The sequence below is a fragment of the Rhinoderma darwinii genome, chromosome 2 (genome assembly GCF_050947455.1).
Source record: "Rhinoderma darwinii isolate aRhiDar2 chromosome 2, aRhiDar2.hap1, whole genome shotgun sequence".
NCBI classification, from domain to species: Eukaryota; Metazoa; Chordata; class Amphibia; order Anura; family Rhinodermatidae; genus Rhinoderma; species Rhinoderma darwinii.
In genome coordinates this window covers 39,382,265-39,397,315 of record NC_134688.1, presented here as the reverse complement: position 1 = coordinate 39,397,315, position 15,051 = coordinate 39,382,265, and the positions used below count along the sequence as shown (strand labels likewise).

The 15,051-nt window shown below is 39.1% G+C and overlaps 1 protein-coding gene across 9 annotated transcripts in view; it reads right to left on the bottom strand.

The window, feature by feature from the left end:
* Positions 1–15,051, bottom strand: part of GRIA4 (glutamate ionotropic receptor AMPA type subunit 4) — a 315,636-nt gene that overhangs the window by 97,576 nt on the left and 203,009 nt on the right. For all 9 annotated transcript variants that reach the window (XM_075851546.1, XM_075851547.1, XM_075851550.1 and 6 more), the window contains exon 4: positions 11,041–11,225. In XM_075851546.1, the coding sequence (XP_075707661.1) occupies positions 11,041–11,225 (185 nt within the window). The remainder of the gene's footprint in view (positions 1–11,040; positions 11,226–15,051) is intronic.

Here is a 15,051-nt window from a genome sequence, read left to right as displayed (position 1 = left end):
GTGGTGGCATTATACTGTGGGGGCAGCTATGGCATTATACTGTGGGGGCAGCTATGGGGGCATTATAATGTGGGGGTAGCTATGGGGTCCTTATACTGTGTGGGGGCAGCTATGAGGGTCATTATACTGTAGTGGTCAGCTATGGGGGCATTATACTGTGTGGGTGCAGCTACGGGGAACATTATATTGTGTGTGGCAGCTATGGGGAGCATTATAATGTGTGGGGGCAGCTATGGGGAGCATTATAATGTGTGGGGGCATTATACTGTGGAGGCAGCTATGGGGGCATCATACTGTGGTGGTCAGCTATGGGGGGCATTATACTGTGTGGGGGCAGCTATGGGGCATTATACTGTGGCGGTCAGCTATGGGGGGCATTATACTGTGTGGGGGCACCTATGGGGAGCATTATAATGTGTGGGGGAATTATACTGTGGAGGGAGCTATGGGGGGTATTATACTGTGGGGGCATCCATGGGGACTGTCGGGCAAGGCGAGTGGGCATAGGCATCACAGGGTCTGGTGGTGTTGGGGAGGGGTAGGGGGGCCCAAGCTGAATTCTTGCACTAGTGCCCATGAGCCTTTAGCTACGCCCCTGTTGGGAGGTATGCTAACAAACAGAAGAAGGCTGCTTTAAGGGGACAGTGTATCACGTTACTGGGCCCTGTGCAGCAGCACAGGTTGCACAAATGATATGTCCGCCCTGGTCGTCTTGTTTTACCGGTAAAAGAAAATAATTATTTGTGCTAAACATTTTCTGCTTCACAATTCCATCAAAATCTTTTACAGCACAGGTTTCCTATTTTATGCGTCGTGCGGGATGCTGTGCTGGCTGATTAGTTCATGCATACCGCATGCTTGCCTCCATATCTAAGATACAAAATTGTGTATGCAGAACCAAAGAACAAAATAATTTGTAAGGGATTAATCAGCAAATGAGGCCCATGACGACTGGCCGCTGCAAGCTCTCACTACATTCCAAGTATACAGTCATGTTTTTACACCGTCCAATTTTATATTCTCCGTCAACAGAACCTATTTTCAGCAATTTGCTTCATATTCCTTGTCATACAATTGTGACAACAAAAAACTGTCCATTAACCCCCTAAGGACCCGGTCTCAAGGACCAAACATTTTTTTTGTTTTTTCATCCTCACATTCCTAGATCCATAACGTTTTTATTTTTCTGTTGATATAGCTTGTATTTTGTATTATTATATGTGTGTATAATATTAAATCTTATATTTTATTAACTTTTTTAATGGAAAATAAACAGCAATTCCGCTATTGTTTTTTTGCCCTTTCAATTTATACCGTTCACCGTGCGTCATAAGTAACATATTATCAGCAATTGTAGAGAAGAATTGATCCAGCGCTGATGGTGAGTTAAAAGGGAAACCGAAGTCCCAAGTTTATTGGAGAAAAAATAAAACAGAAGGGAGACGCAGTCCCAAGGTATGAGTAGTCAGTAGTTCAAGCCCTGACTACTCATACCTTGGGACTGCGTCTCCCTTCTGTTTTATTTTTTCTCCAATAAACTTGGGACTTCGGTTTCCCTTTTAACTCACCATCAGCGCTGGATCAATTCTTCTCTACAATTGCTGTCTTACACCGCGGGCCGTCGCGGGGATCCGATTGACGCTGTCTGGAGACGCACACTGGTGAGCTGGAGGTTCTCTCCCTTTTCTATATAACATATTATCCTTATTCTATGGGAAGATACAAACCAAATATGTATACTTTTTTAATATTTTACTACTTTTTCACAATAATAGCACATTTCATCACCGCACTCCACGAACCATAACTTCTTTATCTTTCAGTCCAAATAGCGTTATGTGGGCTATTTTTTTGCGAGACGTGTTATATTTTTTATTGGGCCAATTTCCGCCAGAGAAGCACCACAGAACCAAAATCTCACATATTTTAGTGAAGATGGGTATTGGCACTATATCATGAGACTCCAGTACCAACAACTTGTCTTAATTCTGTGCCAGAGGAGACATTGAATGTATATTTGAATCCAATAGATCACATCTCCAGTTTTATCTGTTCTTTCACATCAGTGACAATTCTAATCTAACAAATCTTATTTGAGCAATAAACAGCATAGTGCTCTGAACCCCCCGTAATAAAGACAAAGATTTTTTGTATGCGGCCTCTCTATTTCTGCTGTAGTAAGACGTTTTCAAATAATATCAATTTGCATAGGTTCAGATATAAATTCTGTATTTTACTGGGTCTTCAGTGTTGATTAACCAAAGGAGATGGCAGGATTGTTTCCAAATGCCCGCAGTCTTTCGAATGCACAATTGAATTAACGCCTCCAACCCATCTGGGGTTTCAACTCTGGAAAGTTTAACCTTCATGTGCTATGAAAGCCCTCACGGAAGTTGGCTCTTCTGGGCCGTTAGATTCCACATGGTATCAGCTATCCAGTGGTGAAATTCTGCTGCGTATTCAGCAACAGATCGTATTCTTTGCCGCAGATTTTGCAGTTTAGCTTCAGCTGTGGCACACCGATTAGGATCATCAAAAACTTGATTCATATCAGCGATAAAGTCATCCAAATCATTCTGAGGATTACTATTTTTTCCTACATAAGGTGAGGCCCGTGCTAGAGCTTCATCTGTTAGAAGACGAATTATAAACAATACTTTTTTTTCTTTAACTGGTAAATGGAGAAGGGGGCATTTGCAAATATATGCGGCATTGTTTAAGGAAACTTCGGTAATGGCGCCAATCACCACTGAACTTTGATAGTAGTGGCATATGTGTTCTTGAATTTATGGCAGAGCCATGCACATTCAGAATTATTTTTTTTTCCATTCAATAAACCCTCTTGATTTCCAACTAGATCTTGCAGATGAGAATTTTTTTTTCGATATAGGTGTCGCCAAATGCTTAAAGTTAGGCAATTTAGGTTCCCCATAAGAACATTGCCCAGAGCATCACACTGCCTCCACTGGTTTGCTTTCTTCCCATAGTGCATTCTGGTGCCATCTCTTCACCAAGCCATCCACATGATGTAAAAGAAAATGTGATTCATCAGACCAGGCCAACTTCTTCCATTCCTCCGTAGTCCAGTTCTGATGCTTACGTTCCCATTGTAATCACTTTCAGCAGTGGAGAGCAGTCAGCATGGGCACTCTGACAGGTCTGCGACTATGCAGCCCCAAATACAGCAAGATGCGATGCTCTGTGTGTCCTGAAACCTTTCTGTCATAGCCAGTAGTAACTTTTTCTGCAATTTGTGCTACAGTAGCTTTTCTGTGGGATCGGACCAAACGGGCTAGCCCTACATGCCCTATGCGCATTAATGTGCCTTAGATACCCTTGAACCTGTCACCTGTTCACCAGTTGTCCTTCCGTGTACAACTTTTGGTTGGTTATAGCCACTTCATATCAGGAACAACCCACAAGACCTGTCATATTGGAGATGCTTTGACCCAGTTATCACAATTTGGCCCTTGAAAAAGTCGCTCAGATCCTTATACTTGCCCATTTTTCCTGTTTCCAACACATCAACTTCAAATACAGACTGTTCACTTGCTTCCTAATGTATCCCACCCCTTAACAGGCGCCATTGTAAGGAGATAATCAATGTCATTCACTTCACCTGTCAGTGTTACATAGTTACATAGTTGATAAGGTTGAAAAATATACACAGGTCCAACAAGTCCAACCTATAATCCTATCGTGTTAATCCAGAGTACGGCAAAACCCCCATGATGTTGACACCAATTGCCTCATTGGGGGAAAAATTCCTCCCTGACTCCAAATATGGAAATCAAAATAAATCCCTGGATCAATGTCCTATCTCCAGAATCTAGTATTCATAACCTGTAATATTATATTTTTCAAGAAAGGCATCAAGGCCCTTCCTGAACTTGTTCAATGAATCAACCATCACAACATCCTGTGGCAAAGAGTTCCATAGTCTCACTGCTCTTACAGTAAAGAATCCCCGTCTGTGATGATAGTGTAACCTATCATTCCTCTAGATGTACAGGATGCCCCCTTGTCCTTGTTACAGGCCTAGATGTAAAAAAAATCATTAGAAAGATTTCTGTACTGTCCAATTACATATTTGTACATTGTAATTAGATCGCCCCTAAGCCGTCTTTTTTCTAAACTGAAGAAATTTGATAACCTTTCTTGGTACTGCAACCCACCCATTCCCTTAATTACTTTGGTCGCCCTTCTCGGTCGCCCTACACAGGTGCCCAAAATTATACACAATATTTCATGTGTGGTCTGACTAGTAATTTGCATAGAGGCAAAACTATGTTCTTATCATGAACATCTATGCCTCTTTTGATGCATCCCATGATTGCATTTGCCTTGGCAGCAGCTGCCTGGCACTGGTTGCTAAAGGTAAATGTACTGTCCACCAATAACCGCAAAACTTTTTCAGTAGCGGTTTTACCCAGTGTTTTACCATTTAATGTATAATTGTAAAATGTAGACTTAAACTTAATTTGCCATTTCTCTGCCCAAACCTCCAGTTTCCCCAAATCCCTCTATAGTATTTCATTATCCTCCTCTGTGTTGATTACTGTTATAGTTGATCGGTATATATCTTCATTGTCCAAAGTTTCACAGGAGCATCCATTAATAAGGTTATAATTACACAATAAGTATAAATAATGGTATAAGATTAAAAAGGGGTACAGTATAGTGCCCTTCGAATTATACCACCCTGGTCCCAGGTTATTTCCTCATTGTAGTGCTATGGTCCCTTTCTCTATTGGGTCATTTCTCTTCAGTGATTCTTAGACTTTTCATCACCCATTCATCCATCTCAATATCTTGGTAGGAATGAAGGCAATTTACTCAGTGTGTCAGATGTTTATGTTACCCAGTCCACAGTACTAAATCAAAGTCAAGAATGGCAATTATGATGTCCTAGGAGGCTCACAAACCCGAACAAGCACACTGTGCACTAGGAGATAACATTTTAAAATGAAACTGAAGTGTTTACCACCTATAAGAATGTCACCTACGTTCCACTTCCCTCTAACATCTATATGATAGATTAACTTCCCAAATTCTTAATATTGCTTAATAGTGTGAGGGCTCCATGAGGCAGATACATCAACAAGGCAATTTTTTTAGTCAGTATGGACTTTTCTAAAAATTATTTAGGCTGATTCACATGAATGCATTATGGCTCCGCCCAAGTTTCGAGACATATTGTACCCCTGAGAGGTTTTACCTCTTAGATTTATATAGCATTTGACAGAAAAAAATCATGTCATCTATTATTGAATGGCGTATTATCAAAGTGTTTTCCTCTATAAGCATTGCTTTCTGTATTATATACCTCTATAATACAGTGCCCCCACATGGTGGTAAATGTAGTAGGGAGCTGTTGGGCCTTTATGTTCTGCCGTATTAGGGTATGTGCACACACACTAATTACGTCCGTAATTGACGGACGTATTTCGGCCGCAAGTACTCCTAGCATCATACTTATGTACGATGCTAGGAGTCTCTGCCTCGCTGCAGAACAGCTGTCCCGTAGTGTAATCATGTTTACAGTACGGGACAGTTGTCCTGCAGCGAGGCAGGGACTCCTAGCATCGTACATAAGTATGATGCTAGGAGCCCGGCTCCCTGCACTGTGTTCGGTCCGGGACTTGCGGCCGAAATACGTCCGTCAATTACGGACGTAATTAGTGTGTGTGCACATACCCTTAAGTAGAAAATCTAAGTTTGGCAAATGTGAACTGTAAAATAGAATAACATGAAACATCAAGAAAAGAACGGAGAAAATGGCACAAGTTAACACGTCTATGAAATATGTGTAAATTTAATATGCCATGTGCATACACTGAAGTGGTTATTTTGTGGGGAGCTAATAGGAGGTCAGGAGTTGTATAAAGCTTAGCACGGCCAAATTCGTCCTCTGGCACAACTCATCTGGTTTCATCCATCTGTGGTTGTACATAAAAATGCAGGTACCTATTAAGTTTAGTGTACCTTCAGTCAAAAATAAAAAGTTTAATTGGGACATAAAGTAGCTGTTTGAAGCTACAATTGTCAACCATATTAGCTCTTGTAAAGGCCATTTCTCTGTCATCTGGTCACCAGAAGGTCATCCCCACCCTCTTTTAAGGAGTGACACAATTGGCAAGGGAAATATAAATACAATTACATGAATCCGTCACCCAGCCAGTATCTTAACCAAAATGGATATAAAGTGCAGAGTTATACTACAAGGGTAAGTAGTTGAGGATGGGTCAAATGAAGATATTTCTGACAAGTTCAGGCTTTGTACGAACCAAAGACTTGGTTTATGTGACATATTTGTTTTTAAGGTACATTTAAAACTGGGAATGTTAGAAGCAAAGGTGCCCATATACATTAGATAATCCTGACGGTCTTCGTGGGACTAGCCGACCATCAAGTGTATATGGCAGTCCCGACTCTCTCCCGATGGCAGGGGAAAGAGGGATTAGATATGTTGGATTTCAACAGTCCTGATTTTTTTGTTTTCAGAGTAGATTGGCCGCCGCCAAAATGAGTGTGCATGTGTATTAGGGGATTGGGATGAATAGCTGTCGGACCGCAGCTATCTAAGGTGTTTGGTTACCTCAAGTCTAGTAATTCGGGAAGTGAGTTCCACAGACGGGGTGCAGTACAGAAGTTCTGCAGATGGATCAGTATATTTATTTTTGGTCTTTTATTTTTTTAAAACAAGTATAGTTTTGGTGACTAGCTTCTTCCCCAGTTTGGCTTGCAATAAAAATCAATATAGCTTGCAGCCTGGAACAAGCTAAAAAAACAAATGTAGCAGCAGTTTTGTTATTTATCCTGAGACAAATATCCCGAAATATTGTAAGTTGCTATTTTGGTTTTAGTCAGAACGTCCAGGTTTATCACAATGTACATGCAAAGAGTTAAACTACAAATTCAGCACCGCGCTAAACTACGATGATAGTATTATCTAGTATTACATAACCTATATCATAAAGCATTTGATACCCCTATTGTTGCCAATTTCAGATGTTTCGCACAGCGAACGGGATCCTTGATCACTGCCACTAGATGGAGATCACTTGCTGTATAAGTCATTGTATATTGTATATTGAAAACAACATTGAGCATAGAAATATTAAAAAAAGTATGATAACAAAACGTATCTTTTCATTCCATGGCTTTATCCGCAGTAAAATCAGTACAGAGGCCTAAGAATTGTTCACACACTGAAAATTACATTCTACCCATTGGAGGATTTCTAACTATTTGCATGTTTTTGTGCAATAAGAATGAATGCTTTTCTCTAATCCTTAGCAACCTTTAGGGAAAGATCTATTCGAGCCTCCCAGACACTTAACATCCTCTGAAAACTGATGGAAGAGAGAGATAAAAATTAAATTAAAAAGAAAGGATATGATTTGACTTCCTATATATGAATTTTAATATAAAAAATATCAACAAGAAACCTTAAAAAAAAATCTAAAAAACAAAATAAAAGAATGCATACCTCATTGTCACTCATTTACATGGATAAACGTCTTAAAGGAGAATACCCGGCTTAATGTAATATCTATGTTTTTTTGCAAGCCCCATATAAGTAGATTCCTGGAGGTCCATCCCCCAGGACCGCTGCTGTTCATGAGACCATCCCCGCCGGCGCCTACACTCGCTGTATTCTCCAGGTGAAACAGCCTGTGAATGCGCTGGAGAGGGTGAGTATCTTGCCAATGATGGGGGGTTCTGGGATCGATGTCATGAAGGCTGTTCTATTAGATGAAAGGGGCTGCAATAATTTTGGTTAACCTCTCCCCACCATTCGAAAATAACTTACCAGTTCCATTCCATCGGTAAGGACCCCATATATATATACCAGACATAGGTGACTGAACTGCTATACATCTACATACTTTTTCATCTGAATGTATACCACATGTAAAGGAGGCACAGATAGAACTTGGGTTCCTAGGTTCACGCTACGACTTAGCTGTAATATGGGCAACATTATCATTGATGCAAATCAAGGTGGAAGTAGAGCAATGGTTCTCAACCTTTGGCTCTCCAGCTGCTGAAAAAGTACAATTTCCAGCAGGCCCAGACAATTGCCTATTGTTAGTTGTAGAATTTCAACAGCTGAAGATCCACAGATTGGGGAAAGGTAGGGTATGGTCCGCAGGCAGAAAGTGTAAACTTCACGATTTGTAGAAGCATACTTAAGAAGAAAAACATTGGGTGATTGTAAACTATATGTGATCATGCTCGATGTCGTGAGATATTCTTGTGCAATTTAAAGAAAAAAAATTATATTAGTAACTGATAATGTTTGACAATTAATAAAAAGTTTATAAAAAATGCTACACTTAGCAATCAACCACTGTTTCCAATGTGAAAAATTGTTATAAAAAATTGCCACTCTCTACTATAAAGCCATCAATTCTGGTCACAGATTTACTCTGAGGGCTTGTTCACATATATCAGGTGGGGGAATACATTTTTACCGCTTGTGAGAAAGCCTGCAAGATAGGGTCAACAAACCCATTAGTGGTGTCTTCCCTGGTCAATGGCCTTAGGGTCCCACCTGAAGGAACATAGCATGAAATGTTGTTTCAGACAGGACTGACGGCTTTAAAAGATGTTTGGACACTTTTCCAGTTAAAAAGGGCACAACTCAATGGGCAATGGGATCAGTTGTGAGATCAATTGCCCTCCAACTTTTATATTAAAAGATGAAGGTACGGCCTGAGGGCTGGACGTATGTGAACGAATACTTATTGATCATGACTACACAATCTTATTGTCCAAAATAATTTCCAAACCCATCTATTATCACTTGTAAGCTACTAAAAATCACTCATTTAGCTTAGTCCAAAAGGGCTTAACGGTTCTCCACTGATTCATAGCAACCATATTACCATCAAGGTTGAAGAACAAGTCCACAATGATCTGCAGCTATAGAAATGAGTTTTTCTATATGTGATTGATTTCGGCATGTTTTGTTGTGATTTATGCAGACGGAGACAAATTAGGTCATTTACCAGAGTACTTGCTTCTATCTGCTCCCGTGTCATCCAAATTGTGCAGCTGAGATCAGTCATTTACATCTAGTGAGCAATGTAGATTGTGAAGGACATCTCACCAGCTTGATGTATAAATCTGGTTTTCAATGTAATCTCCAAGATGGGTGGATTTTTTTAAATTTTTTATTTAGAAATAGTAGAATTATGTTGCATTTATGAATTTACGCCATCAGTTAATATTGACGAGTACAGTTCAAGAACATTCTCAAAAAATGTTGATAGATTGGTCAGCACAGCAATGTTATGTGCCTCTAAAACGGCATAGTAAGGATGTTAGGAAAATGTGCTCTCACCAAGGCGACACAACATCACGTACATGATATACTGTAGTAAAAAAAAGGTACAATTATATAATGAAGGGCCTAAAGAGAGGTCATTCGCATGTGGTCCATAATGCAATAGAAAACACCCATATCAGACTGTGTTTTAAGGGCTCCAGCTGCAAAAACTGTCTGGAATGGAGCCTTTCTCAAGTAATTTGGCCAACAACACATACGACTATATCACACATATAAGAAAAGCTCAACCTTTGGCTCTACAGTCAGCAAATGTAATATACCAGTATTATCAGTATGATTTTTTTGCTTTTTCCACTTTATTTTTTTTAGTTTCCAGAATAGAAAAAAACAATCCTAGCTGGAAACCAGCAGCAAACTGCTGTTGACAGATCTGTTATTATGTATCTTTATTTAGTACTTGAATGCTGTGCAGGCTCAATAACATGTAAATAACGAATTTAGTATAATAGGTATTTATAATGAAACTATTGGGACGTTAATGTGATAGGGAGCTGTCCTCGGTATTCACACAAGTCAGAATTAAAATAATAGAGGCATAATAAGATCCATCATCAGAAGATAGCCTGCTTGATGATAGTTTCCAGGTAGCTATAAGGGTATATCTACATTCTACAGAAAAAAATATATAAAAAACACAAAAATTTTTTAATAACGGTATAGTATAATACTACATTTTACAGTTACTGCTTAAAGGGGTTGTCCAGGATTAGAAAAAAAGGGCCACATTTTTTCTAGAAACAGCTCCAGACTCCATGGGATGTGTCTGGTATTGTATCTTAGCCCCATATACTTGAATGGGGTTGACCTGCAATTGCAGACATTGCCCCTAGACAGATGTGTAGCTGTTTTTGGAAAAAAATAATAATTTTTTTGGCCATGAGTGACTATGTTGCAACAGATAATTGTATTAAAATTATAGCTCCCTCTGAAAGCGGTCCTCTCTATCCCTACATTGTATGGAGCAGCTGACTCATCCAATAGATCTGGCGGTCAATTTGTACAGATCTTTTAGCATCCATGTGTATCGGTCAGCAATGTTTTCATATGGCCACAGCTAGGGGTGGGGGGGGGGGAGGTGGGGGCCCTCCCAGGGCATGAAGGGAGCTGATTTTTAATATAAATATATATCAAAATAAGTTACAAAAAAACTTAGGATATTCCAACAATATTTGATTAATGGCTAGCCGACGTCCGGAACCCCCACAAATCAGCACAATGAATGGGCAGGGGCTTTCCCTTTATTGTTGATACAGGCACAGCGGCTCATTCATATCAGTGGCCGTATCTGGTAATGCAGCTCTTACAATTCAACTAAATTGTAGTTCTTTCAGTGTGCCGATAGGCGGGATCCCGGGGGTCGTATCCCACCAACTAAATATGGATAACATATCTTAATTAAGTGTTAAAGCTCTAGAGAACTCCTTTAATCCTAGGTTTCTTTATGGTCAACTTCTCTTGAAACAAATTCTATTGAATATATTCATAACATTAAAAAATATTAAAAGATAATAACCAGTGAAAACTGCCAAAAAGATGACATAAAAAGAGCCAATGATTGACATTTTGTTTTGTATTATATAGTCGACCACGGTTCATATTGCAATTATTATTATTATTATTATTATTATTATTATAATTATAATTGCTATCATTATCCTAAGTAAAGGGGAATGAATTGTTACCTGTTCCAGAATATTCTGAAGTCTTTCCACTTCACAGTCTATTACAAACTTATTTTCTTGTCTCCGATCCAGGTCTTCTAAGAGACGTCGGTAGCTGGCATCATTGAAATTTTCCACACATATTGCACTAACTTGCCAACCATTTTGTCCAGCCTTCTCCATAATAGCCTGAAGTATGGAATATCCTAAAAAACACAAAACAAGTGGTGAGTTCAATGGAGGGAAAAAAACATTTAAAAAAAACCTGCTTTAAATACACATCAAAATACACGTATTCATTGAAAAAAGCGTAAAGAAATTGTGTTTTTGACATGTATTACGGGTCAGTTTTTTCAGCCTCCAAATTACGCCATATGAGCATATCCTTAGCTGAATTAATAAACAGAGCCACCAATCGTCAGAACTGCCAACACGACCACATCCACAGTGTAATAATGATCCGTTCCTCCGTTTTCCCTAATGACTTTCCAATTGCGTTAACTTGAGCCAAATTAATGAACGCTTGTTAAATAAATGCTATTAAAATAATTAATTCAAACCAACTTACTGCAGTTGTATTATCAAGGGAAAATCCCAAGCACAGTATTAACACATAATATGAGAAGCATTACCTTGGCTAATTCAGGTAGGAGAAAAAAAATAAAATAATTAAACTGATGTGAGGAGCCAGTAATTTAACGGGAACTTGACATCAGGATAAAACCTTTACATTTATTACACCTTGCAAATGCTCTAATAGTGCTGGATCATTGAGCCCAATTGTGCTCTGCTAAACAGTATCCCAAAGAGCTATGTCTTTCTCCTCTCAGCCAAAAGAACTTTCCTATACGGATGTGTCCACCCTTACCTTTGTCTAAATATGTTATGGACTCCAATTTATCATGAAACAAATTCAATACAATATCGCATCATACTAGTACAAACCTTGAAAGCCTGCAATACACATCACAACCACTGGGTGGCCACAAGTTGATATGTGTATTATAGACATATCGTGACAGAGTATCACGAAATCATGTTTTTTTTTTTTTAAAGCTGCTTATCTTGCACCTCACATCTCTGGATATGTTGAGATGAAATCAAAGGTAAGAAGGACAGATCTGTAGTAATCACTAAAAATATCTGATTTGGTCTAAATTCACACTGCTGCCTGAAGTCTGGGATCTGAATTCATATTGGGGCCTGGAGTCAGAATTTTTTTTTTGGGGGGGGGGGGTCTGAAGTCTGGAGTCTTTAATATTAAATCCTTGGAAACTTAAATAAAGTGCCAATTTGTGATTCCTGTTTCAAGAGCATAATGGGGAAATTTAATTCCATACGCCAGTCCTAATCCAAAGTGCGCTAGAGTAAGATGCACCACATTTTCAAGAGAAGCACGCCTCCTAATATACTTGGCGCATATTTACCTGTCCGGCAACCAGAAATGCAAATCTACACGTGTAATGAGAACGTGTAGGTTTGCAATAAAATTTCTGCCAATTTGTGCCGTAAATTATAGTAAATCTGTCCCGCTAAACTCACCCATTTTTTTCGCCACTTTTAAAAAATGGCTAGAGGAGCATAAAATGACAAAAAGCTGCAAATTTTAGCGCAAATATGACATGCGCCAAAATTTGCAACTTTTTAATGCCGGGCCCCTGGTTTTATGACACCTCGCTGCTGTTTCGGCTTCTAACTTCATGCAGCCTGTTATCAGTGAGGAAAGTTGTGGCTAGTCATAAGTTGACCCATCACCGACCACTCTTTGCGAAATGTAGTATGACACGCTGGCCATTCAAATCAATTTAATAGGTGGCTCGGCCATGCGCTGCAGAGAAAGACACTCTTTGTAAGCAGCTCTCTGCACTGGTTAATAGAGGGGGTCCTGAGCTGGGGTCCCCCGCTATGACGTCCAAAATACAATAACCATTAATAGAGGTTGTTTTTAAGTATGGCCTTGGATTACTTCAATAAAGCCTGAAACATCTGTCTCCATGTCCTATGCTCACAACGCTATGAAATGAGAATCTGGCATTTATATCACTGGCCCACAAAATCTCCCATATGGCTTTTAGAAATACATTAATACAATTTGCAAACAAAAATATATTGAACCTCTTGGTATCTTGGTGTTGTGCTGCTGGCTGTAATTTTAGAGTGCCATATGCCTCGTGTTATTTTAGTGAAAATATAACAATTAGAAGCACATTTAGGAAATCCTTTTCTGCAGCAAATTGCCAGATTACAGATTGTGTATGAGTAAATTAATAGCCGGCGCCAATCAGCAACATAGCGCAGTAAATGCTTGAGAATTCTCTGAAGTAATGATCTGTTCAGTGAGCAATGGAACATGTCAGTACAGTGTATACAGCGAGTTTTCATTGTCTCTACTTATTGCATCCATAGTATTATTTGATTTGTAATATTAGATTACGCCATTTTCTTGACTACTTCATATTATAATACTTAAACGGACACTAACTTTTCAAACAACATATTCTAATCTAATAGTATACCTGATATAAAGCAACTTGGTAATTTACTTACTGTTAAAATTTTGTCGTTTTAATCATGCAAATTCTGTATGAAGTTACTGCTAATAGATGTCTACCTTCCTGTAATCTGGCATTGGCCATCTCTGATTACAGAGCAGAGGAGACAGACTGCAGAAGAGGGGTGTCAGTTTACTGCCTGCTATACAAGTCTATGGAGAGTGGAGGGGGAGAAAGAGGAGTGAGCAGGGAGAGAGTGTGACTCATCAACACACGCTGCATGTAAGTCTAGTAGAAGTAGGAGCTGAGAGAAACACACATATGTGATGCTAAGATTTCTATGTCACCCCAGTGCTAGATTCTCAGCTACACTGGTCTGTACTTCTGTAAAATGTCCTTCATGCTACTGCTGCAGCTTCTATATATTTGATAGAGATAGGAGAGCAGCAGGGGCATAGCTATAGGGGATGCAGAGGTAGCAATCACACCAGTATTATAAATTATATATGCTAGGTAGGGGCCCTGTTATAAATGTTGCATTGGGGCCCAGGAGCTTCAAGTTACGCCTCTGGAGAGCAGGATTCTCCTTTATGTGTGCAATGTGTAGAAGACTAGATAGCAGTTAGGCTCTGCCCACTAGCTTTAAGACAACTGAGAATAAGATCTAGAGCCTGCAGAGGAGAAAACTACTATATAATGGCCACAAATAGTGTTATTCCTCATGTACACACATATATTAGTTTTTTCTGAAGAGTCACTTAAAAAGTTTTAAAGTGAATCTCCACCTTTTAACTCCCTACCATATTTAGGACCAAAATTCTTTGCTGGACAATTTCTTAATATTTCTCTATAGCGGTTGGAGCTCTATTTTTAAATCTACTATATAGACATCAAGTTAAATGAAAAAATTCTGTCTGCCTGCAGCCACTAGGATGAGCTCAGGAGCTGACTGCATACGGTGTTGTTGTTGAGTTCAATGTATAAACAGTATGCAATAAGCTCCTAAGCTCCCTCTAGTGGTGACTGGAGGCAGCTAGAATTGTATTATTTAACTTTATGACTATGCAGGGGCTTTCGAAGTCTGTTTTAGAAAAACAAAGCTCTTACCTATATAAAGATATATTGACATTATTCAGTACATATATTTGGATTAATTTAGATTAAAATAATAGTCAGATTTATTAGTCTTCTCCATCATAAAAACCTAACAGAATACCTCAGTTGAGGTAAATAATAGGGATCCAAAGCAGTCCGGTGTATGACCGTGTGGTGTAGTCATGGACCGTTGATTGTCTATGGACCGGAGCTTAATGCATGAAAAAGACTTGTTTCAAAGTAAATATAATACTCTTATTATATGCAAAATGTCCTCTATGCTGTATGTATTGGGGTGGCCATTTTTAAGAGACTCACGAAAGAAACGCTAAATTAAATTATAAAAGTAAATAAAAAAATATGCCTATACTGTTTGCCAGCCTGCAATATTTTATAGCTTATCCTATCTGCTCTTCTATTGCAGACAGTGTAGTGGGGGAGAGCT